This window comes from Bidens hawaiensis, unplaced genomic scaffold (assembly GCF_021521415.1).
Source record: "Bidens hawaiensis isolate Kalapana, Puna unplaced genomic scaffold, B.hawaiensis_p1.1 tig00009161_1, whole genome shotgun sequence".
Lineage (NCBI taxonomy): Eukaryota > Viridiplantae > Streptophyta > Magnoliopsida > Asterales > Asteraceae > Bidens > Bidens hawaiensis.
Window position 1 is genome coordinate 562,788 of NW_027491675.1, and position 27,651 is coordinate 590,438.

Sequence of the window (27,651 nt, forward strand, 5' to 3'; positions counted from 1 at the left end):
GGGTCATAATGGGTCAATTTAAAAAAGGGTTGTTTTGGTTTGGGTTAGAATAGGTTAGGGTTTGAAACGAGTCAGAACGGGTTCAAATTTTTTTTTTTTTTGAACGAGAATAGCAACGGTATGATTTTTTTATTATCTTTTTTGAATTCTTTTCTAAGGGGTTTTCAATTAAGATCAAAAACCCTCAAAAATAATAATAAAAAATCATAACTTAAAATAGAAATTAAAAACAAAAAAGGTAAAAAAACTAAAATGTTTCCTCCGTTGTCCTCGTTTCATTAAAAAAACCACCAAGAAATCGAAACGAAAAATCGACGGAAACGAAACCAAAAGCCAAAATTGAACCCAATCAATCGAATCAAAAAAATCGATCAAAACGAAACAAAAAAAATTGAAACCGAACAAAAACGAAACTAAAAAAAGGACAAAAAACGAAACAAAAAACTAAAAACGAGTTCGGAATTGACCAAAAAGAAACCAAAACTCAATCCGACATGTGTGAAAACTCGTGTTGACTTGAAACTTGAACCGAATCCGTTCCAATCTCAAACCCGTTTCGTGCCGAAACTTGTATCGTGCGGAAACTCGTTCCGATCTGAAACCTGCGACATTTCCTTAGGACAATAACCCAAATCAACCCATTTCTTTGAATATGTCGACTCATTTTGACCCGAAAACAACAAGATGAAATTTCAAATGACCCATTTTAACTCATTTAATTAAAATCTCTTACCCAAATCAACCAACTTAATTTTTAAACAACCTAAATTGCCCAATTTGAAATGGTTTTGATCAAGATTGCCACCGCTAGTTATATCGATTAATCCGGCTATGGTTCACTTAATTGGTTTTGGTCACCCGCAGTTTTAGATAATTTTTTTTTGAACGGTCAACAAACATAGAATGTCTAAGCACACTTTAAAAAAAAACCGATACTTTCTAGCACTACACCACGTTGACAAAAACCTTGTAGTTTTAAATTTCGTTACTATGAAATTATCCCATAGATCAACGTTCTCTAATTTATTTCTAAGGGGTTTTGGATGATAGATAAGGGCATTTACGTAATTTCAAAAAGGGATTTCCCAACCGATTATATTATTGATTCATTCGTAGTTTCTCTTTGTGTTTTCCAACTCGCAGGAAATCTAACATCCACAATGGTTTGCGACAAGTGTAAGTCTTGATATTTTTCGTTAGTTTGCAATTATTTGATGTATGTTTCGTTTGTTATGGTAAAATTCGATTCAAACATCTAGGGTTTATAATGAATTTGGGGATTGAAACAGGTGAGAAGAAATTGTCGAAGGTGATTGTTCCAGATAAGTGGAAAGAAGGAGCAAGCAACACTAATGAAGGCGGAGGCCGTAAGATCAATGAAAACAAGCTTCTCTCCAAGAAAAACAGGTACCATCCCACCACAAACCCTAGATATTTTATAACATTGAATTCATGTTCAACCACAGGTAATGATTCACCCAGTTTTGTAACCTTTAGGTATTCGTGATCCATTGCCGTGTAGATTAAGCGTTTGATTGTTGGCCATGAGTTGTATTTAATTATGCCTTTATTATGAATTAAGGGTGTAAACGAGCCGGGCGGAGCCCGAGCTCAACTAAGCGTTCTGACTTATGAGAGCTCGGCGCATTTTTTGTTAATTAATTAATTTATATTTTATATGCATTTTTAATTATTGAGAAATACCTTTAACGAGCCAAACCTAGGCTTGAGCTCGATTGTGCAATGTAAAATTAATACATAGAAGTCCGAAAGAGGTCAAACTTAAAAGACACAAAGCTTGGTAAGCCTTGACAAGCCTGAACAAGGATCCCGTACAAGACTCAAGCTCGAGCTTGATAACTAAACGAGCTTTATTTGAGGCTTGGGCTCGGCTCGTTTGCACCCCTAATTATGATTATATATTGTATTGGTAACTGTTGGAAGCCTGTAAATTATACTGGTAATTTAGTGGGCACAGGTTTTTGTTATGCACATTAATGCTGAAATTAGCATGTTAAAAGTAGAGAAAAGGGATTTAATTATTTGGAAAATGACTAATGATAGTGCCTTAAATATGAGAAAGTGGAAACATACACTTCTGGTACACGAGTTTGTATATGTTGGTTGTTTCTTTAAACTGTGTGTGTATGTACTGAGCATTAGCATTGTGGCACTTTAGGCATCATTACTTACTGAGGATACTGATTTAACAATCCATTTTCATGTGGAGACCATTTCTATTCTATCTTTTTTTACACTTGATACCTCACGTCCTCACCATCACCAACTATCTTAAAAAGTTAGTTCATCCTCTTAGATATTGCATTACCGCGTATGCTTGAACTTAATATTCATAGAAAGTAACCAGCAACAGTGCAGCACAAATAAAAGAAGTAGACTATCTTATAGTTATGTTAAAGAAAATAATAGAATATGTATCGAAGCTTCTAATGAACATGCTCATGAGTATAGTCGGGTATAGTTTCTTGATGATTGGTAGTTTAACTCAATAAAAAGGAGTTACTTTACATTCACTTGTACTTGACTCGAATACATTGTTTATAAGTTGAAAACAAACGGGTTGGTGCGTTGGGTAACGGGTCAAATTGGATTGGGTTGAGTGTTAACTTGAAACACTTTTTCCATTCAAAATAAGTAATATATATGTTGATAATCTTATTCTTTGGATAATTCTATTTTGGATACACTTTGGACAACTCTCATCCTGCTTGACCAGTTTGACCCGCTATTAACTTGTTATACACAACCCATTGAAAAGTAAACAAGTTGAAATTGGCACCTATAAGTCATTGTATGCAACTATGCACACAGAGCAACATGTGATTAATCAAATTTAACATTTTGTGTAACTAATTATTATCTTATTTTTGTTTGTAGATGGTCACCATTAGGAACAACCAAGTGTATCATCTGCAAGCAGCAAGTGCACCAAAATGGCAAGTATTGCCATACATGTGCCTACTCTAAAGGTAAATACAACATTATAATCCATATCTATGCTTTTGTTTCTTATTTTTAACTTTCATCATCTTTACAAAGTTGTATAATAACATTAACTGTTTTTAATGATTGTGAATGCAGGGGTTTGTGCAATGTGTGGTAAACAAGTTCTGGACACTAAGTACTACAAACAAAGCAATGTGTGAGTTTAGTCTGTTTCTTGTTGTTTTCTATGAAAGCTGTCTTTTGTTTCTGTTGACTTCTATGACTCGTTAAAATTGTAATGTTGACCTACATGTTAACAACAGTGTTATTGTCTATATACTACTATATGCGATTGATCTATAATCATTTAAGCAATGAATCTTATATCTTAGGCCCCGACCCAGGGCTGGTCATTCAGTTCAGTACTTCAGTCACTATCTTTTCTGGGCCTTGAATATTAAGCCAATAAGCCCAATCTGATAATTCCGGCTTTTTGGTCGTATCTTGCTCCTTATTTGATTCAGTGTCATAGATTTTAGATATCTCGTACTATGAATAGTATAGATACTGCACCGAAGTATATCTTTAATCTTCTAAATGATTTTTTCTTATAATGAGACTGTTTTTCGCAATCATATTGTAATTTACGTCTAAGAAATAAATGCCTTCTTGGGTTCAAACCCAGGGATTACAACAATTTATTTAGTAATTTAAGTTTTATTTTATAGATAAAAGATATTAAACATTGACAGTGGGCTGTTTGAAAACGTTGTAAGTTAGCGAGTTTCATTGCTAAAAACAATGCACAAGAAAACAGGTAAAATATATAAACCAATAGCATTATATTAACACATAGCATTATAAAACAAATTATGTACATTATGAGCATATAGCTGCTTCTTGTTTACATAATCAGAACAAAAAATATATAGCTTTGCCCTGAACAATACGTACAATTCAGGAACAGTACCAAATTATTTTCAAGATTTTACAGTGTATAATTTTTTTCAAACAATTGGTTATTATACATAAAACAAAAATATAATAAATAATTAAATAGATTCCAGCAGATAATGAGAGAAAATTGGTTAGATTCAGCACAAGTTGCATGCACAGTAGTACTATGTTCCCATGTCAGTCATCTAGAAACCATGAATTTTGATATGTTCTTTCTTCACAATGCCAGCCTGGAAAAGCAAACAAATCAACCTTAATTAATTTTTGTAAATATTAGAACAAAATAATTGTGTATACAATCATTACTTGAATGAGGAAGGTTGATACATTCTTCCTTTGATCACCTTGAAGTTGGATCACCTGCATAGTGTATGTTAGTGCAGCGCATAACGTATAAATACGAACAGCATATATAAAAAGGAGAGAGTAATTGAGGTGGTTACCTTGCCAAGTTGAGGGTCTTGAACAACAGTACCATTGCAGCAAAACTCCTTTTTGAGGTCTTTAAGGATCTTATTGTAGCTAAACTCTTTCTTCAACCCTTGGACAGTTGTCAGGCTTTTTCTACCATTGCGTTGTTGTATACGTATATGAACGTATTCCTTTGACCCCGCTGCACCCGAGTTCTCAGCATTTGCCTCAGCAAATGGATCTTACTTGCACACAAAATAGATAATAAATGATAATACTGATTTGCATCTTGTACAACACAAAATAAATAATGATTTGAACATACCAAAGGCAGTTGGAATTTGGATGTCGATCTCAGACATGAAACTTGAGTGCTAGAATTGGAGGCAACAAACAACCAACCAAATAGGCTTCTTTGTGTTCAAAACACCTGAAACATTAACTAAAGTTCAAGCTTTTTACAAATCCTGAAACTAAAATTAATGGTTCGCTTTAGCCATAAGAGGGGACAGAGTGGAGCCGCAGAGAGGTGGAGAGACAATGGGACCGACCGGCACCGGGTGGGAACACTATCCCCCGATTTTTCCCGGTTGATTTTTCACCGAAACTTGGGGAATACTCAAAGTTTCTATTGTGTGAGGTTGACCCCTTTGAAAAGTAATGGGAAAAAATGAAAGAAAGTTGGATGAGACCATGATGTTTGGGAAAAAATAGGAAAATAGCGGGAAAACAAGGAAAAATCTGATGTGGAATGCAGGAAAAAGTGGGGAAAGTGGGAGGGCTCCATGTCTCCTTCCCCACTAATAAGGTGTTCATGGTTCGGTTTAATAAAGTTTTGATAAAAGAAATTTGGCTCGCCAAGGAGATCAATAACTACAGTTCTAAACTGGTTGGGTTGGATGAATCTTGTTTTAGTGGTTTGGTGGTTTGAACCCCTTTTTCTATTTTATTTTATTTTTCTAAAGTTCATGTTAGAAACTTTATAAATGATAAAGATGATTCATGATTATAATACGTACATCGATCACATTTTCGAAGGTAAATAAATAAAAAAGATTAAATGAAACCGGTCAGCACCGAATCAACCGGCCGACTTGCTTTGGTTTGGTGGTTTGCTTCCTAATCATAATCATTATATGATAATGATAACAATGAGATTTAATATTAACTTGATTAAAGAAATCACTTTTCTAATTAAAACGTAGGGATTGTTTTAAATGAAGATGATGCACCAACTTTCTATAAAAATGTTTCGGAGGGAATCTATGTAATCTAATGAAGATGAAGGTATTTAATCATTAATCAAATTTGCAAAATAATAAGGTAACATTACCCAAATCTGTTGCATAAATAAATCGTAATATAAGAGTGAGTTTTGATCCAACAATCGGACGAAGACGAAACGGCAGGTACCTGACCGAAGAAAGAGCTGGCGGGCGATCGGAGGAGACGATGGAGGTGAGGAAATGGTGGTGATATATGAAAATGAAAATGTAGATGGACAAGAGATGAGGTGAACGGTTGAGGCTCCATTTTTATACAAGCCTCTATTTTCCAAGGCCTTTTACCACCGTATTCCATGCTGGGGGTACCCTCGTAATTTCTTGTCCTTAATGATAAATATTAATTTATTTACGATAACATAATGAACACATTTCAAAATGATTATTCTATAATACTAGCTATGCCACTTACGTGTCTTATATATTAGACGCACCAAACAAATAAGATAAGAACAGATCCAATTCTTGCTCAAGGTTCATTATGTGTTTAATCGAACAAGAGTTTAGGGGTAGCGTAAACTCCTATGGGCTATGACACACACTAAAAGAACAAATCACATATTTCTCTATCTGAATCAATACTTAGAGAATACATGAGATCATACATTACTTTTTATCGCCCATAAGAATCAAAGTGATGACTAATTCATACAATTGCCATCACATACAATCACATCCGCATGAATCAACCGAGTAGAGTTCATCTAGGAAGGCCAAAGGTAAATGGCCCATGATTCCATCTCTAGAGCAAGTTGGTCGAGGGATCTGTTATTTTGTATGGATAGGTAAATCAAAATAATTTCGTATTCTTCTATGTCTATCAATCCTCCACAACAGACAGAAGTAGAGGCACGTCGGTCAAAGTTCTTTTATCGGTTATTATTTATATGTTTAATGTAAAAATGAAATTGTTCACATAAATTTAAATAGAAACAATAGTGCAGCTAGAAATGTTTTGAAAGATTAAAAAGTTATCTGAATTAGACAACTTTTTATCATTTATATAGAAACGCTTTTTAGCAAACTAAAAATGTTAAACATAAAACACAAGTGTTTCTACTTTCTACTACTTCAGAAGATAAATTATTTTTCAGATGTTTCTTTAGTTGTCTTCTTCAGTTTATGGGTGAATATATTGTAAGAGCCTCTTCATCTAAGTAGTGACTTTTGTCCTGCACTTAAGCCGTTATAAATGAATTAAATATGTATTTTGTCAACCTCATTAATGGTCTGTATTTTGTCTAGTCTTGAAAGAGTTTTCTGGCTTATGTTTCTGATTTATGCTTTAGGTTTGAGAGGGAAGGACCGTGGTCTCAACATTTTCTCCTCCTAGAGAAATAGATATCAATGTTCGAGTTTGAGGTACCATCGGCTCTTGAGATTAAACCTGAGGGAGTGGTGGACCTAGAACTTTTTTTCAGTGAGGACAAAAGATGGGTCATATTACAACGAGTCAAGTGAAATGGTCTGCTCAACAAATTACATTAAATTATAGCAAAAAAGTCACAACTCCAACGATTATGACAAGAATTAAGTAATGATACAAACAACCAAACTATAATAATATAAATATATCCCACGTAACTTATGAAAATGCATTTTAGTTCTTTGATAGATTAGTTAAAGCATTGAAGAGAGACAAAATGTGTATTGACCAAGTTATTTAGAAAAGAGATGGCTGGGTGAAAGACGTGAAAAGGAAATGGTGAGGTGAAGCTGTAAAGGGTTGGTATACCAACGTTCTAAATAGCCTAAGTTAGACTGATGCCGGTGGGCTTGGCTTCCCAAGGACACGGCATACATGGGTTGTGGCTCATGACTTCCCAAGGACACAGCGTACATGGGTTGTGGCTCACGCTCACAACCAGGCCTGGCTATTGTTCTCACACTCACAACCAGACTTGGCTATTTTTGTGGCTCGTGCTCACAACCAGGCTTGGCTTGCAATAGGGGTGTGTTTTTTAACCCTACCCGAATAACGAACCCGAATCAAAGCGACCCGAGACCCGAATAACCCGAACCGAATTCACCCGAACCGATTAAGCTCCTAACCCGAATCCGAGATAAAATATTCGGGTCGGTATTTGGGTTGAAATACCCAAATTCGGGTTAACCCGAATAACCAGAAGTATAATACATCGATGCATGTTTCCCTAATTTTTATAGGGTAGTTTCGCGGTGAAGTAACACATTGACTTTATGTATTCTTGTTCGATTGTTCTCGAGACTCCGATAATATTGGATTTATCACATCCCAATGCGTTAATGACCATAAAGCATGTTGAGAATGTATATTCAGTTCAAAAACTTAAATAGTATAGTATTTAAACAAATATGTATTGAGCATGTTTCTTTAATTCACACAAGTATTAATCCACATACTACAACACTCCTTCATCCGGTCTAATGCATGCTTGTATAATAAATTTTACGTTTTGCTAAATAATACATATGATATTGTTGAATATGATTGTATATTATGGTTTTATAACGGCTTGGAATACGGTTTTTTAATTTATGATATTGTCAAAGGTGAATATATTTTTTTAATTTGTTAAACCCGAAACCCAACCCGAATTAACCCGACCCGTTCAACCCGAAACCCGAACAAACCGAACTTATTTGGGTCGGTTCTTGGGTCAATTTGTTTTGAGCTCAAACCCGAACAGACCGACCCAAACAACCCGAAACCCGAATAAATAACCCAAAGAACACCCCTAGCTTGCAAGTCGCACTCATGTCCAGGCTTGGCTTCAAAAGAGGCACGCAGTGTACGTGTTGTCATGAATTGCTGCCTTCACATATAGCTAAACACACTTCAAAACCGATTTCTATCTTAAAAACCAGTTTCCACAAACCAATGGTTTTCATCACCTAAAATTGCAGCCCACATATATGGAAATATGGAAAGTACAGAATGAAAATCCACTTGAGTCCTTTATAGGATTGTTTTTTTTACACACGTAATATATTTATATTTATATTTTTTATTTACTTTAATTATAAAACACAAGATTTTATACTTTAATTAAAAAAGTATGGTTGAGAATAGGTTTTTCTAAAGTTTTCACATCTCAATGGAGTTTTTATTTTAACCTTACCCTATATATAATTTATTTGGTAAATTACAGTGAGTTGACCATCTGTTGGTCAATTTTATTCTTGATTTGCATATTAACATTGGTTTTGCAAATGTGAATAAAAATGTGCGTTTTGGAGCATTGTTTTAACGAATTTGTAATTGTTTATGAAGAAAGTGGAATAACAAATAATGATTACACAAACACCATCTTCCATTAAACGATTAATATGAAAACATCCATTCTTCACGAGAGTACTTAAAACAAAACACAAAACAAACACGTCTTTATTCAACCACAATCACAATCAAACGAAAAACACCACAAAACAGTTCCTAACATCAACGACAAAACACTTAAAAACCACCACGAAGACGAAGCACAAGATGCAGAGTAGACTCCTTCTGGATGTTATAATCCGCAAGAGTGCGCCCATCCTCAAGCTGCTTCCCTGCAAATATCAACCTCTGCTGATCCGGTGGGATCCCCTCCTTATCCTGAATCTTCGCCTTCACATTATCAATCGTATCAGAACTCTCCACCTCCAGAGTAATGGTCTTCCCTGTCAACGTCTTCACAAAAATCTGTTGGAGCATTGTTTTAACGAATTTGTAATTGTTTATGAAGAAAGTGGAATAACAAATAATGATTACACAAACACCATCTTCCATTAAACGATTAATATGAAAACATCCATTCTTCACGAGAGTACTTAAAACAAAACACAAAACAAACACGTCTTTATTCAACCACAATCACAATCAAACGAAAAACACCACAAAACAGTTCCAAACATCAACGACAAAACACTTAAAAACCACCACGAAGACGAAGCACAAGATGCAGAGTAGACTCCTTCTGGATGTTATAATCCGCAAGAGTGCGCCCATCCTCAAGCTGCTTCCCTGCAAATATCAACCTCTGCTGATCCGGTGGGATCCCCTCCTTATCCTGAATCTTCGCCTTCACATTATCAATCGTATCAGAACTCTCCACCTCCAGAGTAATGGTCTTCCCTGTCAACGTCTTCACAAAAATCTGCATTCCACCCCTCAACCTCAACACAAGATGCAAAGTCGACTCCTTCTGAATATTGTAATCGGCCAAAGTCCGACCATCCTCAAGCTGTTTACCAGCAAAGATCAACCTCTGCTGGTCTGGTGGAATCCCCTCCTTGTCTTGGATTTTCGCCTTGACGTTATCAATCGTGTCAGAGCTTTCGACCTCCAAAGTGATGGTCTTTCCAGTCAGGGTCTTCACAAAGATTTGCATCCCACCACGGAGACGAAGGACCAAGTGGAGGGTGGACTCTTTCTGGATATTATAATCGGCCAAAGTCCGGCCATCCTCGAGCTGCTTACCAGCGAAAATCAACCTCTGCTGGTCCGGGGGAATACCCTCCTTGTCTTGGATTTTCGCCTTGACGTTATCGATCGTGTCAGAGCTTTCGACCTCCAAAGTGATGGTCTTTCCAGTCAAGGTTTTCACAAAAATCTGCATGCCACCACGGAGACGGAGGACCAAGTGAAGGGTGGATTCTTTCTGGATGTTGTAGTCAGCCAAAGTCCGACCATCTTCGAGTTGCTTTCCGGCAAAGATCAACCTCTGTTGGTCTGGGGGGATTCCTTCCTTGTCTTGGATCTTAGCCTTGACATTATCAATGGTATCCGAGCTTTCAACCTCGAGAGTTATGGTCTTTCCAGTGAGGGTCTTGACAAATATTTGCATCCCTCCACGAAGACGGAGGACCAAGTGAAGAGTGGACTCCTTCTGGATGTCGTAGTCGGCTAGAGTACGACCGTCCTCGAGCTGCTTTCCAGCGAAGATCAATCGCTGCTGGTCTGGGGGAATCCCTTCCTTGTCTTGGATCTTGGCCTTGACGTTGTCGATGGTATCAGAACTCTCAACCTCGAGAGTGATGGTCTTGCCAGTTAGGGTTTTCACGAAGATCTGCATCTGTTTAATTTCAAAACAGAACAGAACAAATCCACATCAAATTGATAATATTCAATCACTAAAGCACACAAATTCACATGAATTATGAAACTGAGACTAATTAACAAAAAACGCCCAAATTTACGAATCAAACCCTAAACCTAACATAAACAGTATAATCTACCGATTTACAAATTCAATTTCAAAATCAAATAGGCGTTCAGATCCAAAGCAAAATCAACATGCAGATCGTTGATTAAATTCACGAATAAAATCAAACCTAATATTCTCACAAACTCAATGACGAAAATTTGTTGGAATCAAGATCGAGATAAGAATCAATCATCGATTAGACGTATGAATCAAAAGAAAACACTGCTAGATGACGATTATTAGGTCAAAATTAAACGAAAATAAATCATCATTCCCATCTAAACAAATAATCTCATAATAATTATAATTAAATTAACTAAACAGAATATAAACTAATCAAGCAATAACATAAATATAACAATAATAATTAAAATTGCAAACAAAGAAACAATACCTTGAGATTATTGACGAAAACTGAGAATTGAAGAATGTAAAGAGGATGAATAATAACAACGATACTGGGGGCAATTTATAGGAAAAGAATCACCATGGTTCACGCAAAGGAAGGTTAACGTAACGGGGTGTTCGGTGACCAGCGAACGAAAGCTTGCCACGTGTGTGGTGAATTGGTGACCAAGCGTGTAGGGCTGTTGATTGTGATATTTAATCAGGCGGGTTATGCGAGGGTAGGCGTCTGCTTTTGGTTTGGAATATATTAGCCTCATCTTTATCTTTTTTGTTTGATTTTTTTCTTTTTTAAAATCAAGTTGCATAAAACGACATATAATATAAATTCGGTAATATATTTTAATAGTTTTTCATTAAATATTATCGTTATCGCTAACAGTGTTCTAGTCGAAGTCGATGATGCATTTGGACGTATTATTGGCTTATTACAAAAATATATAAATTTTAGTATAATAAACTAAAATTTTCTCACATGATCGTAAATTTTTGAGTCAGTAGTCAGTTTAACTATCGACAATTAATTTTTTTGGTCCAGGTCGGTTGTTTGGATCGGGTCAAATCGGCATTCCCTCCAAGTGTACCTATATATAAACATTCACCGGAGTAAACAAAAATAATCCGTCAAGTAACCAATTCAAACTGTAATATGATCGTCGCCGGTAGAGACGAGGCATCACCCGACAACCGGATATAGATTTGTAGAAGTTCCACCACCGTCAGCGACACCCATATTAACACCGTCATCGATGTTCGTTTACCGACGTAAACCCTGGAACGACCGTTCGCGTGATCCACTACGATGTCCAACGTTCTCATCATCGATAGCGGGCATGTGAAAGCGTGAGCCGCTGGCTGCTAGCATGTGGGTCGATGAGCCTACCACAAAATGCTACAAGACTCCGAACCTTAAGGTGACGAGAATCCTAAACATCGACGGAACAAGAGGAGGGTCTGGTGGCCCCTCCGGCCGAAGACATGTTCAGCACAACCAGGGAAGGTCTTAGAATTGGGAGGGAAAAAATAAGTATATCTTTTTACCCATCTGTTTTCCCTTTTTTAATATTATAATTATTATTTTATTTTTTTATTATTGTATTATATATTATTGTGTTGGTTTTTTTGTTTTATGAAAAAAAAAAATGTTGGGCTTCAAAGCCCCCCTTCATCATGGAGGAACATTATGCCCTTAGTGCCCACGTAACGCTGACGTGACAGTGTAAAGGGGCTTCGAAGCCCCATCATAGTATATAGCCTAAATAGCCACCATTTTTTTCTTTTTATTACAAATATTATTTTAAATAATATTATTATTCTAGACGATTTGATTAACCGTTATGGTGGTTTTCATATTGTAAATGTCACATCCCCTCCAACTGTACCTATATATAAGCATTCACCGGTGTAGTAAATGGAAATCGAAGATGTAATGAAAAGGAATAATATAAAAATAAAAATTAAATAAAAAGGTTAAAGGAAGGCAACGGATTTTAAATGTAGTATAGATAATATTTTATTTTTTTATTGTTGTTTTAACTAGTATTGTTACCCGCGCGTTGTGGCGGACTAAAAACACATAATTAAAATATAATATATGTAAAGTTGTTTTTGACATATTTTCATTTTTTGAAATATAGCTATCACATTATATAGTTTGACATTTCAAAACAAGTGTTTATCAAGGAAACAATTACTAGTATCACTTAAATTCGCATAACTCATCCGAGCTAATTACATAATCTAACATTTGACATTCTAAGCAAGTCTTTAATTATATATATATATATATATGATTAGTATCATTTGAGAACTCTTAAATTATTTAAGAACTTGAAGGAACTCTTAGTAACTAACGTTTTTTATAAAAAAATTTGTATGTTAATGTTTTTTAAGTGTAGTTTTATCACTTTTGACATCTATATTTACGATTACAATTATGAAAATTAGTTTTTTTTACGCATATCTATGTTTTTTTACACAAATGTAAATTTTTATCACATAAATTTTACACATGTGTAACTTGTGATTTATATATGTATTCAATTTTTTATTATAAATATGATAAAACAAGTCTCAAATAATGTTAATATATAAAAAAAGTTAAAAAAATATTTGGTTTTTAAGAGTTCCTAAAAGTTCTTAACTTTTTTTGAGTTCTCAAATGAAACTAACCCTATATATATATATATACACACACACTAGCTTTAAAACCCGTGTATTACACGAGTTTTGTTAATGTGCAAATTAATACAATTAATTATTTGAAATAAATAAAAAAAATCGCTAAATATTAAACATAAGAACATAATCATGTAAAAAATGTATTACAAATATATTCAAATATATATAGTACAAGTACTAAGAAGTTTAGAATTTACAAAAGTGAGAAAGGTAAAAAGGATTACTTGCAATAAATTGTAGTAAACATGAATGTAAAATGTATTTTTTGTAGATACAGTTGGTCACTCAAAAGTAAACCTTTCGTTAAAAGCCACCCAAAAGACCAATCATCCCAACTGCAAAATATATTTTCTCTGGCATGGGCTTATTGTTAAGTATGCATTTTATCAATTTAATAAAAATGTTACAAATAAAAGAGCTCACCCGAGACCAATGTCACTGTGGCGTTAAAGTTTGTAAGAGTTTGAAAACAAAAGATCGTTGGAATGTTTGATATTTAATCGCATAATAAATCAAAAGAAAACACTTGGATATGAAAACTTAAAATAACGAAGGTGTAATACGCTTGATATAATCCATAATATATTGATCATTGCAAAAGTAATATTCTCAATTAAAGTTTTATATTTTTATATAAAAGGCGGATTAGAGAAGAGTTCATAAAAGCAAATCGGATTTTGTTATATTAAATAAATGTTGGGTTGATAAGCTATTAGTATTACAAACCCATTAAATTCATATATATATGTGTGTGTGTTTGATTTAAATATGATTTTTACATATAAAAAGATTTTTTAAATTAGATAATATATTTTTTTTGTGTGTATTTTTATTGTTATGCTACAAAATATAGATATTTAGAAAAATTAAAGATATTAAGGAAAGTGATTTTATTTTTAAATGAAAACGTAATATAAGAAATCATATATTACTATTATTATTAATATTATTATTATTATTATTATTATTATTATTATTATTATTATTATTATTATTGGTGCATTTGTTATTATTATGCATGAAATTATTAACATATATATATATAAAATTAAAATTGAAATGGATTAAATATTTAAATTCTATTTTTAATTTTATACTTTCTCATCTAAATTGCAATAAAGATTATTTGTTTTATTAGGAATTGTCCAATTTTAGAATTTATAATTTTTATTTATATGAAAAGTTCCTAATGCCTATAAAAGGATATTAAGAATTTGAGTGAGAAAAATTAGCCAAGAATTAATATGAGACTTTCATATGATCTTCATTATTTTCTTTTATTAGTGTAGGTAGATATAAGCTAATTATACAATCTAACCTTGGTCATTTAAATAAAAAAAAATCTAACCACCTAAACTAAAACTAAGAGCAAAGTTTATAGACAACATAATTTATTAATATAATAGAAAAAACAAATTTAAAATTATATTAAGTGTAACTTAATGCGTAGAAACAATAAATAGGTATAAGTGAAATATGATGTATTGTCAATTGTGGTCAAGTTTATGTGATACATCTGATTCCTCATCATTAGGCTAGCTTATTTAATAGATAAAGTTATAAAACGACAAATTTATAATGTGGTCTTATTAATTAAAGCATGGACTTTTCTTCTTTTAAAAAAGCCCATGGTATTGTTTAAATGGATCCAGCCCACAATAACTCAACTTATCTTATTTCTCCTTCTTACACTTCAATAACGAGTCTTCCGTTAGCCGGAAAATTTTCAAGTAGTGCTCTTGTCTTTCATTTTAAATTTAAATATTCTTCACGAGATCGAGAGGGTCGGTTTCAAATTTCACAGGGGTCGATCAGGATTTCAACGCATTTATAGTACTAATAAAATTTTTTTTTTCACAAGGGTTTGCCGACCCCGCACCACCATAGTGGGTCCGCCCCTGGTAATAAATAGAGCATAATTTTTAGATAATATATGGCTATTATACATAGGATATTGAATGTTTATCTTTGAAACAATTTATCGAGAAAGTTAAATGGGCTAAGTGAAAGTATATTAGTAAGAGTAATATGAATTATTTAGTTTTCTAGAATAAGTGTTATCTTATTTGCAAGTTGTTAATTTAGTATAAATAGAGTGTTAGGTTTTATGTATTTGGAAGAGTCAAGAATTATAATAAGAGAAGACTCGATCTTGGTTGAGATCAAGTTTTGTGTTTGTGTTCTTGGGCCTGATTCCAACAATTGGTATTAGAGCGGTTTGACAAGAAAGCGGTTTTAAGAGTCGTTTCCGAAAAGTGGTGCAGCCCGTTAGCTGCGGTGTTAGTTAGAGAAGAGAGAGATCGATGTGTAGTAAGAAAGGTGCACGGTTACTGTTATGATTAGAGCAGTAAGAAAAAACAAGTAAACCAAGCAAGTTAGCAAATCAAGAAAGTCCACGGATGAACAAAGGAAAAAAACTAGAAGCAAAACAAGTTAAGTTAGCACACACGCCAATTTTAATTTAAGTAGGCAAGCTAGCACGTCAATTGTTTTAGTCCCAATGTTTGATAAAAAAAGTTTAGGAATAAAGTAGCCTAGTAAGTAGTAGGCGCAAGAATTATATCGGCGGCAAGAGGAAAAGGAATTAAAGTAAGTGGGAGAATTAATTCATAAATAATTATATTGAAAGTTAATCCTGAAACAATTTATCGAGAAAGTTGAAGGGGTTAAGTGAAAGTATATTAGTAAAAATAATAAGAATTGTTCGGTTTTCTAGAACAAGTGTTGTCTTGTTTTGCAAATTGTTAATTTAGTATAAATAGAGGGTTAGGTTTTATGTATTTGAAAGGGTCAAGAATTATAATAAGAGAAGAGTCGATCTTGGTTGAGATCAAGTTTTGTGTTCGTGTTCTTGGGCCTGATTTCCAACACAAGGGTGAGTTGTTGTATAATAATCAATTATCATGCATTAGGTACGTGAGCTTTTTGAACGTAGATTTTAATTTCACGTGGTGGCGTAATCATAAATAACCTAATCTAATTCTACGATCTGATTCATCAATTGATTCATCGAACGTCCATCCATATCAATATAATTCAAACGTCGACCCATATCAAACTAACTTGCAGGTCGATATCAAAGTAAATTGAGTTATCTATCCCTAAAAATGGCCATTACCTACAAATAACAACTTAAAACACAATCAATAATTTTTTTTACAATTAAACAAACAATTGTAGTTTTCTTTTTAATTTTTCACATAATCATACTAATTTGAGCCATTAATTTTACTCGTTTCAATCAATTGTTGAAGTAGATACCAATAAAAGATGTTAGTGGCTTGATCTTCAGATTGATCAAAAATTGATTATTTAATCAATCTAATTGATGTGTATGAGGCTTTAGTATCATCAATCGATTATGAAATTTCAAAATAATACACTCAATTGAGCTTTGATTAAGGTTCAAAATATTATGTTTAAACATTCATTACAAAATTGAAGACACTGTGTACATTTAAATGCTCTAATCAAAACGAACAAACTTTAAATGTTCAGGACTGTCACACCCCGGCCAAAGGCGGCGGAACAAGTCAGGGCGTAACGTATTGATTGGATAGTAGCTCAAAAGACACTAATTAAAGCGACAACAATTATTTAATTTCATTAACATCAATCATGTACACAAATTCAATAATCAGAGTATATACATCATAACTTGTAATTTGAATTAAATATCATAAGGTCAACTAACTATTTTCGATCTTGAATACATCAAATACTTGAACTTGTAGCATGTATAAAAATAGAGTTTGCAAACACAAATGCTGGTGAGAATACATAAGTTCATTTTATACATAGATAAGTAAATCGCAATTCATATGTAAATGGCGAGCACTACAATTCTTATGAAAATGTAAAAAACTAAATAGATGTCGACCCGTTCCTATTGATACAAAATCAATGTACTTGGGTAAATGTATGATCATACTAGATGAGAATAGATGAGGATGAGATACTAACCACCAAACATTAAATAAACATTTAAGCACATAAAGCATAATCATAGAGCATGCAATAAACACACATAAACATATATTGAATTGCGTTTTGAATAAATGAGGTAAAACATGTGAAAAATGAATAAGGTATACATGCTACCCCAGAAATATAAAAGATGGAAAAAGGGGTATGTAAACTCACTTGAAATATATAGAGGGCAGTAACGAGTTGTCGTTTTAAGCGAGTTGGTCGGTTACGCGGCGAATTCCAACCAATTGTCCTAAATTAAAAGTATGCTCGAAATAAATATCTAGACACAGATACGAGTAAAAACGACACTAGTGAATTCTTGAGATTATACCAGATTTGGGATGGTTGGGGTTTTTATGTAAACTTCAGTTGGCTTAAACTTTTTATAAATAAAAATAGTATAGCTAAATTAATCGTTTTTTTTCTCTAGAAATAAAAAGGTGATTAGTTTGAACTAATAAGGAAAATATTTTAGGCTAGAGATATTTATAATTAAAAGTTTGATGGTGTTTGGTTTGATAAAAAGTTTCATAACTCTAAATAGAGTTATATTATTATTATATATTTTTATGAAACTTGAATTTTATTAAAACCAAACAAAGCAGCTACAACGAACCAACTGCAGGCTCCTCCATCGAGCTCGGAGGAGCCACTGCACAAAACCAGAAAAGCAAAACAATTACATTAAAGCAGTTTTACACCATCTATCCCAAACCGCCTCCCCTTGTTTCAACCTATTTTTTAAACATAAAAAACCCAAAGCTTTTATGTCTCTCATTAAGCCTTCAATCTTGATCTCTTTTTTATTATGCAATTTTCTGTTCCAAGCCTTCCATAACCTCTAAAATCCGATAATAATTATGCCTTGAAGAATATCCCTTTCTCTCTTACCCAATGCCACATGGGTATGTAGCTCTAGAAGATCTTTAGTTGAGAAGGCAAAGATTTAAGGAATCCTACACCACAAACTTACTTGTTGCCACACCAAAGTTGCCACCATGCAAACCCGATAAGATGTGTACAATGGAGTCTTCTCCCGAGTTGCATAAAACACAATTAATAGACGCCGCCCTTATGTTCCTTTTGATTAACAAATCGGATGTAGGAATTCTATTCAAGGCCGCCTTCCATGCAAAAATATTGCATTTGAGCGGGACCCACCTACTCCATTTCAACACATATTGACCATCTGCCATCCTATTTGATATTAGCATTTTCCTAACCTGATTTACTGAGAATTTACCAGACTGGTCTCCAAGCCACCTCCACGAGTGCTTTTCTTGCTCCAGCAAACCGACGTTATCGAGTTAAAAAGGGCTTCCCATTCTTCCCTGTCCACCTGCGAAGATGGGTTTCTTGACCAGTCCAAGCCCAGCAAATAAAATTATATTGCCACCAAATCCTTTCTTTAATTTTGCAGCTCTTATTCTTTTCTAATTTAAAAATAATTAGGAAAGACTTCTTGAAAAGTGGAGTTACCAAACCACATGTCTGTCAAAAACAAATATCCTTTCCATTTCCCACATCTCCTTTAATTAAATTAATGAGCTTAGTCCCTCCCAAAACGAACACCATTCAAAACTTTTGCAACCAATTTCCACGAGCTAAAAAGATATCTATTAACCGGAACCACATCAACCCAGCCTTTAGATTTGTGAATCTCTTCTATTACTATCTTCCAAAGTCCTTCCTTTTTGGTCTTGTATCTCCACGCCCATTTAGTAAGGAGCGAGATATTGGCCACATCTAACTTACATAAACCAAGGCCTCCCAACCTCTTAGGAGCGGCAACCCGGTCCCATGCCACCCAATGAATCTTTTTGGAGATGTTAGACCCTCCCCATAAGAACTTCTTCATAATACGTTCTAGGATTTCTTTGACTTTGACCGGGACTTTAAATAGCGATAAATAGTATAACGAAAGACTTTCTAAAACCGCCTTGATTAGGGTAACCCTCCCCCCAATTGAGAGCGTATGAGCTTTCCACAGCGACAATCACTCTTTAAACACCCGGATAATCAAGTCCCAATTAGAGATTCTATTCATGTTAACACCAACTTTGATTCCAAGATACTTGCAAGGAAAAGAGCTCGGCTTGCACCTTAACACTTCAGCCATATGATTCACTTCCTCCCCATCGACCTCGCCTCCATAAAGAGAGGATTTGTGGAAATTAATTTGTAACCCTGAGGATAATCGAAAGCATTTCAGTATTCTCGCCACATTTCTGATGTTCTGTTCGGACCACTCCCCAATGATCATCACATCATCCTCGTAAAGAAGGTGAGAAACCGTCGGACCCCCATTTGGTAATTGTAACCCTGTCATCAGACCTACTTCACAGACCTTAACGATCATACATGATAAGGCTTCCATGACTGTAAGGAAAAGAAAAGGAGACAAAGGGTCTCCTTGTCTAATCACCTTAGAACATTGAAATTCAAATGCTGGGGACCCGCTCACTAACACCAAAGACCGGGCCGACATAAGGATACCCCAAATCCATAAACACCAATGATCCATAAAACCCATTTGTCAGAGTATCGAGAGGAGAAACTCCCAATTTAAATCATCATAAGCCTTTTCAAAATCCAATTTAAGAAAAAACACGTTATCTTTCTTCTTTTTCACCCAGGCCACTAATTCATTAACAATTAAATGCCCATCAAGAATCTCCTTATCTTTGAGAAACGAGGACTGGTATTCTGAAATCACAGACCCAACTACCTTCGTTAACTTATTAGCCAATATTTTAGAGATAACCTTACTAACCATACCAATCAAATTTATCGGGCGATACTCGTTAAGGGAAGTGGGGTCCTTATTTTCCAGGACAAAAGTGATGAAAGACGAGCTGCATCCTCTACTAAAAACACCATGTTTATGAAAGTGAGAAAGAATCTCAGTAAAATCCCCTTCGAAAATATCCCAGAAGTGCTTTAGAAATCTAAAATTGAACCCATCTGGCCCAGGAGCTCGGTCACTCCCACACCCAAACACTGCCTCTTTGATCTCTTCTTTTGAAAACGAATCAATTAAAAAATTCGCCTCTATAGCGCTAATCTTTTTAATTCCCGGACAAACAAGATCTGGATGAGCTTGCACATTTTGTTTAAACTTGTTACTGAAATACCGAAACACATCTCTCTTTATAGACTTTGGCTTTTCACACCATTTTCCATCAATGACCAACCCCGGGATCGAGTTAGAAGCCTTCCTACCGTTGATTATTCCATGAAAGTAGGCCGTGCTATCGTTTCCCTAAGAAGCCCATCTAACTCTAGATTTCTGTTGTAAATCCAAACTCTTATTATACTCCGGGTCTCTTAATCCTTTCAAACACTCTAATCTAACCAAATTTTCTTCCTCTTCAAGGTCCTTTTATTCCACTAAATTTTCCAGCTTCTCTAAATCCTCCCTTAAAGAAGTTGATTCTTCCTCTTCTTTTACTTTTAGATCACCCCAACATGTCCGAATATTATCTCCAATCGCTTTGAGTTTGAGAATCAACTTCATATCTGGAGGACCGTCCGCTTGAAATTGAGCACACGTCCTCAAAATGACTTCCTCAAAACCTTTCCTTTCCAGCCATGAGTTGAAGAATGTTGGGTTGAATTTTGCTACGGAAGATTGGAATCTTCTCAACCTCCTCAGGAAACGGCTAAGTATGGACTTCGAGCAAGCTTAGACGATCGAGCATGGTTTTACTACTTCGAGCAAGGTTTTCAGAACCATTTGGGGTTGATTCTTCTAAGTGTTAAAGCTTCGAGCAAGCTACACTTCACCGAGCAAGAGTGTTCTCTTATCAAGTATGGATTGCCAATCGAGCAAACAACTTGATCATCCAAGTTTTAACCAAGTGTTACGAGCACATGATGTCCGAGCACAGGGTGACGAGCATGGATGCAATAAAAGGATGTCATATGCTTCAAGCATAGACTACGAGCATGATTCAATCTTTCGAGCAAGATTTACATCCGAGCACGCTAAAGATTGCTGAATAAGTCTCAAGACAGGATTGATGACATCAAGGAGAACGGGCTTGCTCGATGGATTAGTTCGAGCAAAGCCTGGATTAGTCAAGAAGAATGAAGCTTTCTAGAGGAGAATATTTTCACTGTAAAATATTCTAAATAAAGTATGCTCGAAAACACTCATCGAGCATACCCTGCATACTGAAGTGTGCTCGAGCAAGATACAAATCATGCTCGAAGACACTAACACTTGTATTTGATTTTGTCTTTCATTATGTAATAATTGGGAATTCTAGAAGGAATGTTAGGGTCTATAAATAGGATCCTAGGTTTCCATTTAGGATACGGATAATGACGAAAAACACGGATTACGAGAAAACATTCCAAAAGAATATTTCCTTTTGTTTCCTCGTACCGCCGCCGCCACCGTCACAAAACCCTAGACATTCCATTTACTATTTCATTGAATGATGCATTTAATACAGTGAATCTCTGTCTTTGTATTTGTTCCTAACCGAATATTATTCTTGTGTTTCGTTTGCCATTATATCACACCTTCGTTCCTATCCGTTGTATATCCTGATTCCGCCGGGATATTCAATAGGCCTTTGGGTATTGAATCTGAGTGCTTTTGTCAACCTACCTAAGGTTGCACCAGATTAAACGGTCTTGAAAAGTGGTATCAGAGCTTGAATAGCTCCCTGAAGGCCACAGGGCTGAAGGTTGTGTTAAAGCTTGAAGCTTTATAGGGTTTTCGTCTATAAAAATCTCATATCTGTACAAGATGGATGATCAAGAAGTCTCAACCAACAAGATTCCAAGACTTTTAGGTCAAGAAAACTTCATAAAATGGATGGTGCTGTTTGAAGCTGCTGTGAACTACCATGACCCTGAACTCTGGACTTCTATCACAGAAGGACAGTACGTTCCTTCCACTGCTACAAATAACAGTGCCACTATAGAACTGAAAATGAAGAAAAGGGATGACAAGGCACTGTCTATACTGAAGCTAGGTCTATCTTGAGAAATACTGACAACTGTCAATTATCACAAGACTGCAAAAGAGATGTATGATGCAGTTATTAACATGTTTGAGGGCAATACTGAACTAAGAGACAATAAAAAGGATAGACTGAAGCAACAGTTGGATATATTCAAGTTCAAGGAAGGCAAAAGATTGAAGTCTGTACTGCAGAGATTCATGGTCATTGTAAATGAGATTAGAACAACTGACTTGCATATCTCTGACTTTGATCTGAACAAGAAACTGTTATCTTCATTGTCTGGTGAATGGTACACAACCAGCAAATTTATCAAGGAAAAGGCCAATTTCCCAACTTTAAGTTGGATGAGGTGATAGCTTTCCTAAAAGCTGCTGAACATGAGATGATTGAGAATCACATGATCAGAGAAGATAAGCCCAGCTTCTCAATGACAGATGCTCTTGTAGCTCCGATGGGAAATCTTTTTGTCAAGAATCAGCAACAACCAATCATTGAGGAACCAGCTGAAACAAGCTCGGTATGTGGAGGAAGTCAGTCAAGGTTCAATATACAAATGATAGAAGATGACACCACCTCATCAGCAAGTGGACACCCTCCTTACATGCCAAGCAATCCAAGCCATGTAGCAGATTATCAAGCTCTATTTTCTATGTTCACTGAGTCATATCAAGCTTTTGTAGCCAAGAACCTGATCAACACAAGCATTATGCAGGAAGACCTTGAGCAGATTGATGCTGATGATTTAGAAGACATGGACATCAAATGGCAGGCTGCAATGTTAGCTGTGAGAAGCAAGAGGTTGTACAACAATACAAGAAGGTCATGTTTCTCTGAACCTAATGAAAGGATAGGGTTTGACAAATCAAAAGCAATTTGCTACAACTGTCAGCAACTTGGTCACTTTGCCAGAGAATGCAATAAGCCCAAGAAAATGGTAAACCAGGTTAATCAAAATCTGTTCCACCAGAATCAAAACCAAAACTTCCATCATTAAAGAAATAAAATGGCCAACCAAAACCCCTACCAACAACAGAGAGAGATCTCAGCAACAACCTTTCCAACCTTAAATAAATAACCAACTACAGATTCACAACAACCAGAACAGAGTCAATCCAAACACTGTGAATCAGGTTAGAGACCAAGGGAATGTTGCAGTAACAAGGGTACATCAAGATGGGGAGTTTGACTGGAGTAATCATGCGGCAGAGATGGAAAAAGAAAACGTTGCTTTCATGGCCAAAGTGCAGGACAAAGTAGAATCTTCAAATGCACAGGTACATTATGATATCTCTATTTCTGATATTCTTGTGACTATTGATGAGCTTAATCAGGAGATTGGAAAGTGGAAGTCAGAATCTAGTAGAAAGGAAGCTTTTCTGAATGTGTATGAGACTAGTGAGGCAACCTATGAGAACCAGATTAAGGGATTAGAAGAAGATTGTATGCAAGCATACAGAACTCAATCAAGAATGACTGTTGAGATTGAAGGACTGAAAAAGATGTATGCTGATGAGAAGCTTAAGAATGCTGAATTGATGATTCAAATGGAATTCCTGAAGAACCTGGTGTCTACTGGAAATATAGTTGGATTCGTGGACAAAATGACAGATGAAGAGAAATACAAAAAAGTGCCACCACCTTTTTGTGACAGTTATCCATTAAAAGTGGACAAAGAGAGCAAAAATGAATATTTAAAACAATTCAAGAATATCTTTGAAGACAAAACTGAATTTGTGAAACAATATGAAGATGAAATTGTTAACAAAGAAGGAGAGTTTGCTATAAACAGACTGAGAAGCTAATGGAAGAGGAGGCTACTAAGGATTAAGTAAAGAAGAAATGGAGTGAATACTCAAGTGAAGAAAGCACATGTAGCTGCCACAGTGATAAATCCTCATCTAACAAGAAAAAGAAGAAAACTCCAAAGAAGAAGAAGAACAGTAATCAAGTACCTAAGCTGACAAGAACAACACCTCAACTTGAGAAGCACTATGAGAAGATGAGGAGGGATCACAAAGTGTTTGATATATGTGGAAGACCTCAAATCAAGAATAAGAATGTTGCATCAAGTGCATCTTCATATGATCAAACTCATCCGCCAATCTATCCAGTGTTTTCAAACCATGAACTCTTTGACATTGGAGATGTTAATTATGTGCCAATAAGAAGACATGTGACAAGGGAAGATGGAGCTCTTCAAGACCTCCATCAAAGTTGAAAAAGATAGTGTTTGTGAAAGAAAAGTATCCACAGATACTTGACATTAGCAAGCCCATCAAGATGGATTTTTCAAATTCTTTGTGCCCAAAGACCTCTCTAGGTTTTGACTTCCCAAAGCCAAGTGATAGAATCAAGGATATGAAACTACTTGAAGACATGGGGAGTTTTGCAAATATTTGGTGTAAGAATTGTGATGCCTATGGACATCACACTGATTCCTGTTGGATTATTGAGGACACATTTGACATTCCTGATGTGGTGAGTGGGATTGACATGAAGGGATATAAAGAAATGTATGAGAAATACTTGAATGGAGACAGGAGTTCATCTGAATGTGAGGAACAAAAGCTGATTGTGGAAAGATGACTAAAAACTATTATGAAAATCAAAGAAAGTGAACAGGTGTCAAGCAAACCTGTGAAGAACAAAAGGTCAAATGACAATGGAAAGACTAAAATGAGACCTGGAGTTCTTAATGGTGATGAAAAGTTCTTGATGAAGCAAGGGTTTGAACCAAAAGGGTTTCAGTGGAAGACAAAGAAGGAGTTAAATGAATGGAAAGACTATGTGATTGATCAGATTGAGAATAACATTAAGTCACCAGTCGTGTCAGTTGGATCAGACTCAGAAACAGATGAAGATTGTGAAACAGTCTATGAAGATCCACTTCCACTATGAATTCCAACTCCTGATGAATCTCAAACTAAATCTGATTTGTAAACTATTACAGTTTGTGACTTAGAATCTCATTGATTCTCTTGTGTGTATTTGTGCAGGAACAGTCCATGAATTGCAATGACACATGGCATATGGACAGTGGTTGTTCTAGGCACATGACCTGTGACAAGGACGCCCTTATCAATTATGAAAGAAAATATGAGGGACCAGTTGCTTTTGGGAGTGATGAAAATGGAGGGAAAATTGTTGGAGGAGGCACACTCTCCAATGGCAAGGTATCCTTTGAGAATGTGCTGCATGTTGAAGGACTACAATATAACCTACTAAGCATTTCTCAAGTTTGTGACAAAGGGTACAAAGTGGCTTTCAATGATGAACACTGCCTAATCCTAAAGCCTGAATTTGGGATTCCAACTGAGATGATCATGATGATGGCTCCAAGGAATGGCAACCTCTATGAGCTTAGAATGAATACTGCTACATCCAAGGGTGGTTCATGTTTTGTTTCAAAAGCCACTGAAAATGAGACTAAGTTGTGGCATAGAAAGATGTGTCATGTCAATTTGAAGAATATGAACAAGCTAGTGAAAGGTGAACATGTTGTTGGGCTTCCTACAAGAGAATTTAAGCTTGAAGAAAAAAGGCACATCTTGCCTCAAAGGGAAACAACATAAATCCTCACACAAAAGCAAATTAATAAATACCATTGATGAGGTCTTGGAACTGATTCACATGGATCTTTTTAGTCCAGTAAGTGTTCCAAGTATTGGAAAGAAACGATACTGCCTAGTGATCACAGATGACTACTCAAGTTTTACTTAGGTTTACTTCATGAGCAGCAAGGACGAAACCCCGGAGCTGATCAAGACCTATGTGCTGAAGATAGAAAATCAACTTGAAAGGAAAGTGAAGGTCATTAGAAGTGATAATGGGACAGAATTCAAGAATGGACTAATGGAAGAATTCTGCACTTCTAAGATGATCTTTCAGCAGTACAGTGCTCCTAGAACTCCTGAGCAGAATGGTGTTGCAGAAAGAAGAAACAGGACTTTGATTGAACCTGCAAGGACCATGACTGCTGATGCAAATCTGCCTGTTACTTTCTGGGCAGAAGCAATCAACACTGTCTGCTATATGCAGAACTGGGTTCTACTAAACAAGGCTCAAAATAAGACTCCATATGAGGTTATCTTCAAGAGAAAACCTTATGTGAAGTTTTTAAAGCCTTTTGGATGTAGATGCTCACTTTTGAATACAAAGGACTATCTAAATAAATTCCAGTCGAAATCTATGGAATGTTTCTTTGTGGGCTACTCATCTCAATCAAAGGCTTACAGAGTCCATGTGAAGAAGCATATGGTAGTCATTGAGTCTTCTGACATCATCTTCAATGAAAACCATTTCGATAATGTTGAAGGACCCAAATGGCTCTTTGATTTGGAGAAGATGATAAAGTCTTTCAAAATATATAATGAAGACATGGATGACAGCATGTACAGAACAAGTTTTGACGACAAAGGAAAACAAAAGCAACTTGATCTGGACAAACTGTAGTCATCTGTTGCTCCTAAACTGAATGGATTCACCTTTGAAAGATGCAGTCAAGGAGCAGCTGAAGTTGAGATGAATGGACAAGAAGTTGCAGTTGAAGTTTCTAATGAAGGACCAAGTGATATGGAGAGTGAACCTATCCAAAGTCAGCAACCAGTTCAACCTGAAGTGACAAATGAATTTGAAGACAGGTTCCAATCTTTCTTTGACTCTCCAAATTGGATCAAATGAAACTTCATCTTCTGCAACTGCTCAAACTCAAACGGACACCGAAATTAAAGGAAGATCTGAGATTAAAGCTAATGACATGAACCTAACAAATCTTGAGACAGAAGTGTCAGCACAACAAATTGTGCAGACTACTTCTGTTGAAATAAATCATCCTACAGAGAATATCATAGGAGACTTGCATGAGAGAGTGACTAGAAGTTCTTCTGAAAGAGCAAACATCTATCTGTATGTCTGCTTTCTATCCCAAGTTGAACCAAAGAACATTAATCAGGCTTTAAAAGACAACAGCTGGGTAGAAGCTATGTAAGAAGAGTTAGCTCAATTCAGAGACTTACATGTATGGGACTTGGTTGACCAGCCCATAGGCAAGTATGCTATTGGAACCAAATGGGTGTTCAGAAACAAGAAAGATGAGAGAGGAATTGTCATTAAAAACAAAGCAAGACTGGTGGCTCTAGGGTGCTTACAAGAAGAAGGGGTGGACTTTGAAGAAGTGTTTGCTCCTGTTACAAGGCTAGAAGCCATCAGGATCTTTCTGGCATATGCAGCATCTATGAACATAAAAGTCTGTCAATTAGATGTGAAATCTACATTTTTGAATGGAAAGATAGATGAGGAGGTGTATGTGACTCAACCTCCTGGATTTGAAGATCCAATCCATCCTAACAA

At 35.5% G+C, this 27,651-nt stretch overlaps 4 protein-coding genes across 4 annotated transcripts; 1 reads left to right on the top strand and 3 right to left on the bottom strand.

Moving 5' to 3' along the window:
* Positions 1-1,121: 1,121 nt before the first annotated feature.
* On the top strand, positions 1,122-3,283 carry LOC143531429 (uncharacterized). Its single transcript, XM_077026729.1, has 4 exons — positions 1,122-1,176; positions 1,290-1,407; positions 2,899-2,990; positions 3,103-3,283. The coding sequence occupies exons 1-4, from the start codon at positions 1,161-1,163 to the stop codon at positions 3,165-3,167; spliced, it is 291 nt and encodes a 96-aa protein (XP_076882844.1). The 5' UTR covers positions 1,122-1,160; the 3' UTR covers positions 3,168-3,283.
* Positions 3,284-4,075: 792 nt separating this feature from the next.
* On the bottom strand, positions 4,076-4,754 carry LOC143531430 (protein translation factor SUI1 homolog). Its single transcript, XM_077026730.1, has 4 exons — positions 4,640-4,754; positions 4,347-4,555; positions 4,210-4,263; positions 4,076-4,133 (listed from the first exon to the last, which is right to left on the bottom strand). Exons 1-4 carry the CDS (start codon positions 4,674-4,676, stop codon positions 4,089-4,091), a joined length of 345 nt encoding a protein of 114 aa, XP_076882845.1. The 5' UTR covers positions 4,677-4,754; the 3' UTR covers positions 4,076-4,088.
* Positions 4,755-9,326: 4,572 nt separating this feature from the next.
* LOC143531455 (polyubiquitin-like) lies at positions 9,327-10,672 on the bottom strand. The gene has a single exon (XM_077026748.1). It carries the CDS (start codon positions 10,631-10,633, stop codon positions 9,488-9,490), a length of 1,146 nt encoding a protein of 381 aa, XP_076882863.1. The 5' UTR covers positions 10,634-10,672; the 3' UTR covers positions 9,327-9,487.
* Positions 10,673-19,319: 8,647 nt separating this feature from the next.
* LOC143531445 (putative mitochondrial protein AtMg01250) lies at positions 19,320-19,856 on the bottom strand. Its single transcript, XM_077026740.1, has one exon. It carries the CDS (start codon positions 19,854-19,856, stop codon positions 19,320-19,322), a length of 537 nt encoding a protein of 178 aa, XP_076882855.1.
* Positions 19,857-27,651: the final 7,795 nt, after the last annotated feature.

Excerpts from the sequence above, each read along its gene's own strand:
- LOC143531445 (XM_077026740.1), bottom strand. The coding sequence starts at position 19,856 with ATGGGTTTTATGGATCATTGGTGTTTATGGATTTGGGGTATCCTTATG.
- LOC143531430 (XM_077026730.1), bottom strand. The coding sequence starts at position 4,676 with ATGTCTGAGATCGACATCCAAATTCCAACTGCCTTTG. Across the intron at positions 4,264-4,346 it reads AAGACCCTCAACTTGGCAAG|GTGATCCAACTTCAAGGTGA; the intron begins GTAACCACCTCA and ends TACACTATGCAG. Across the intron at positions 4,134-4,209 it reads TATCAACCTTCCTCATTCAA|GCTGGCATTGTGAAGAAAGA; the intron begins GTAATGATTGTA and ends TTGCTTTTCCAG.
- LOC143531429 (XM_077026729.1), top strand. Across the intron at positions 1,408-2,898 it reads CTTCTCTCCAAGAAAAACAG|ATGGTCACCATTAGGAACAA; the intron begins GTACCATCCCAC and ends TTTTGTTTGTAG. Across the intron at positions 2,991-3,102 it reads TACATGTGCCTACTCTAAAG|GGGTTTGTGCAATGTGTGGT; the intron begins GTAAATACAACA and ends TTGTGAATGCAG.
- LOC143531455 (XM_077026748.1), bottom strand. The coding sequence starts at position 10,633 with ATGCAGATCTTCGTGAAAACCCTAACTGGCAAGACCATCACTCTCGAG.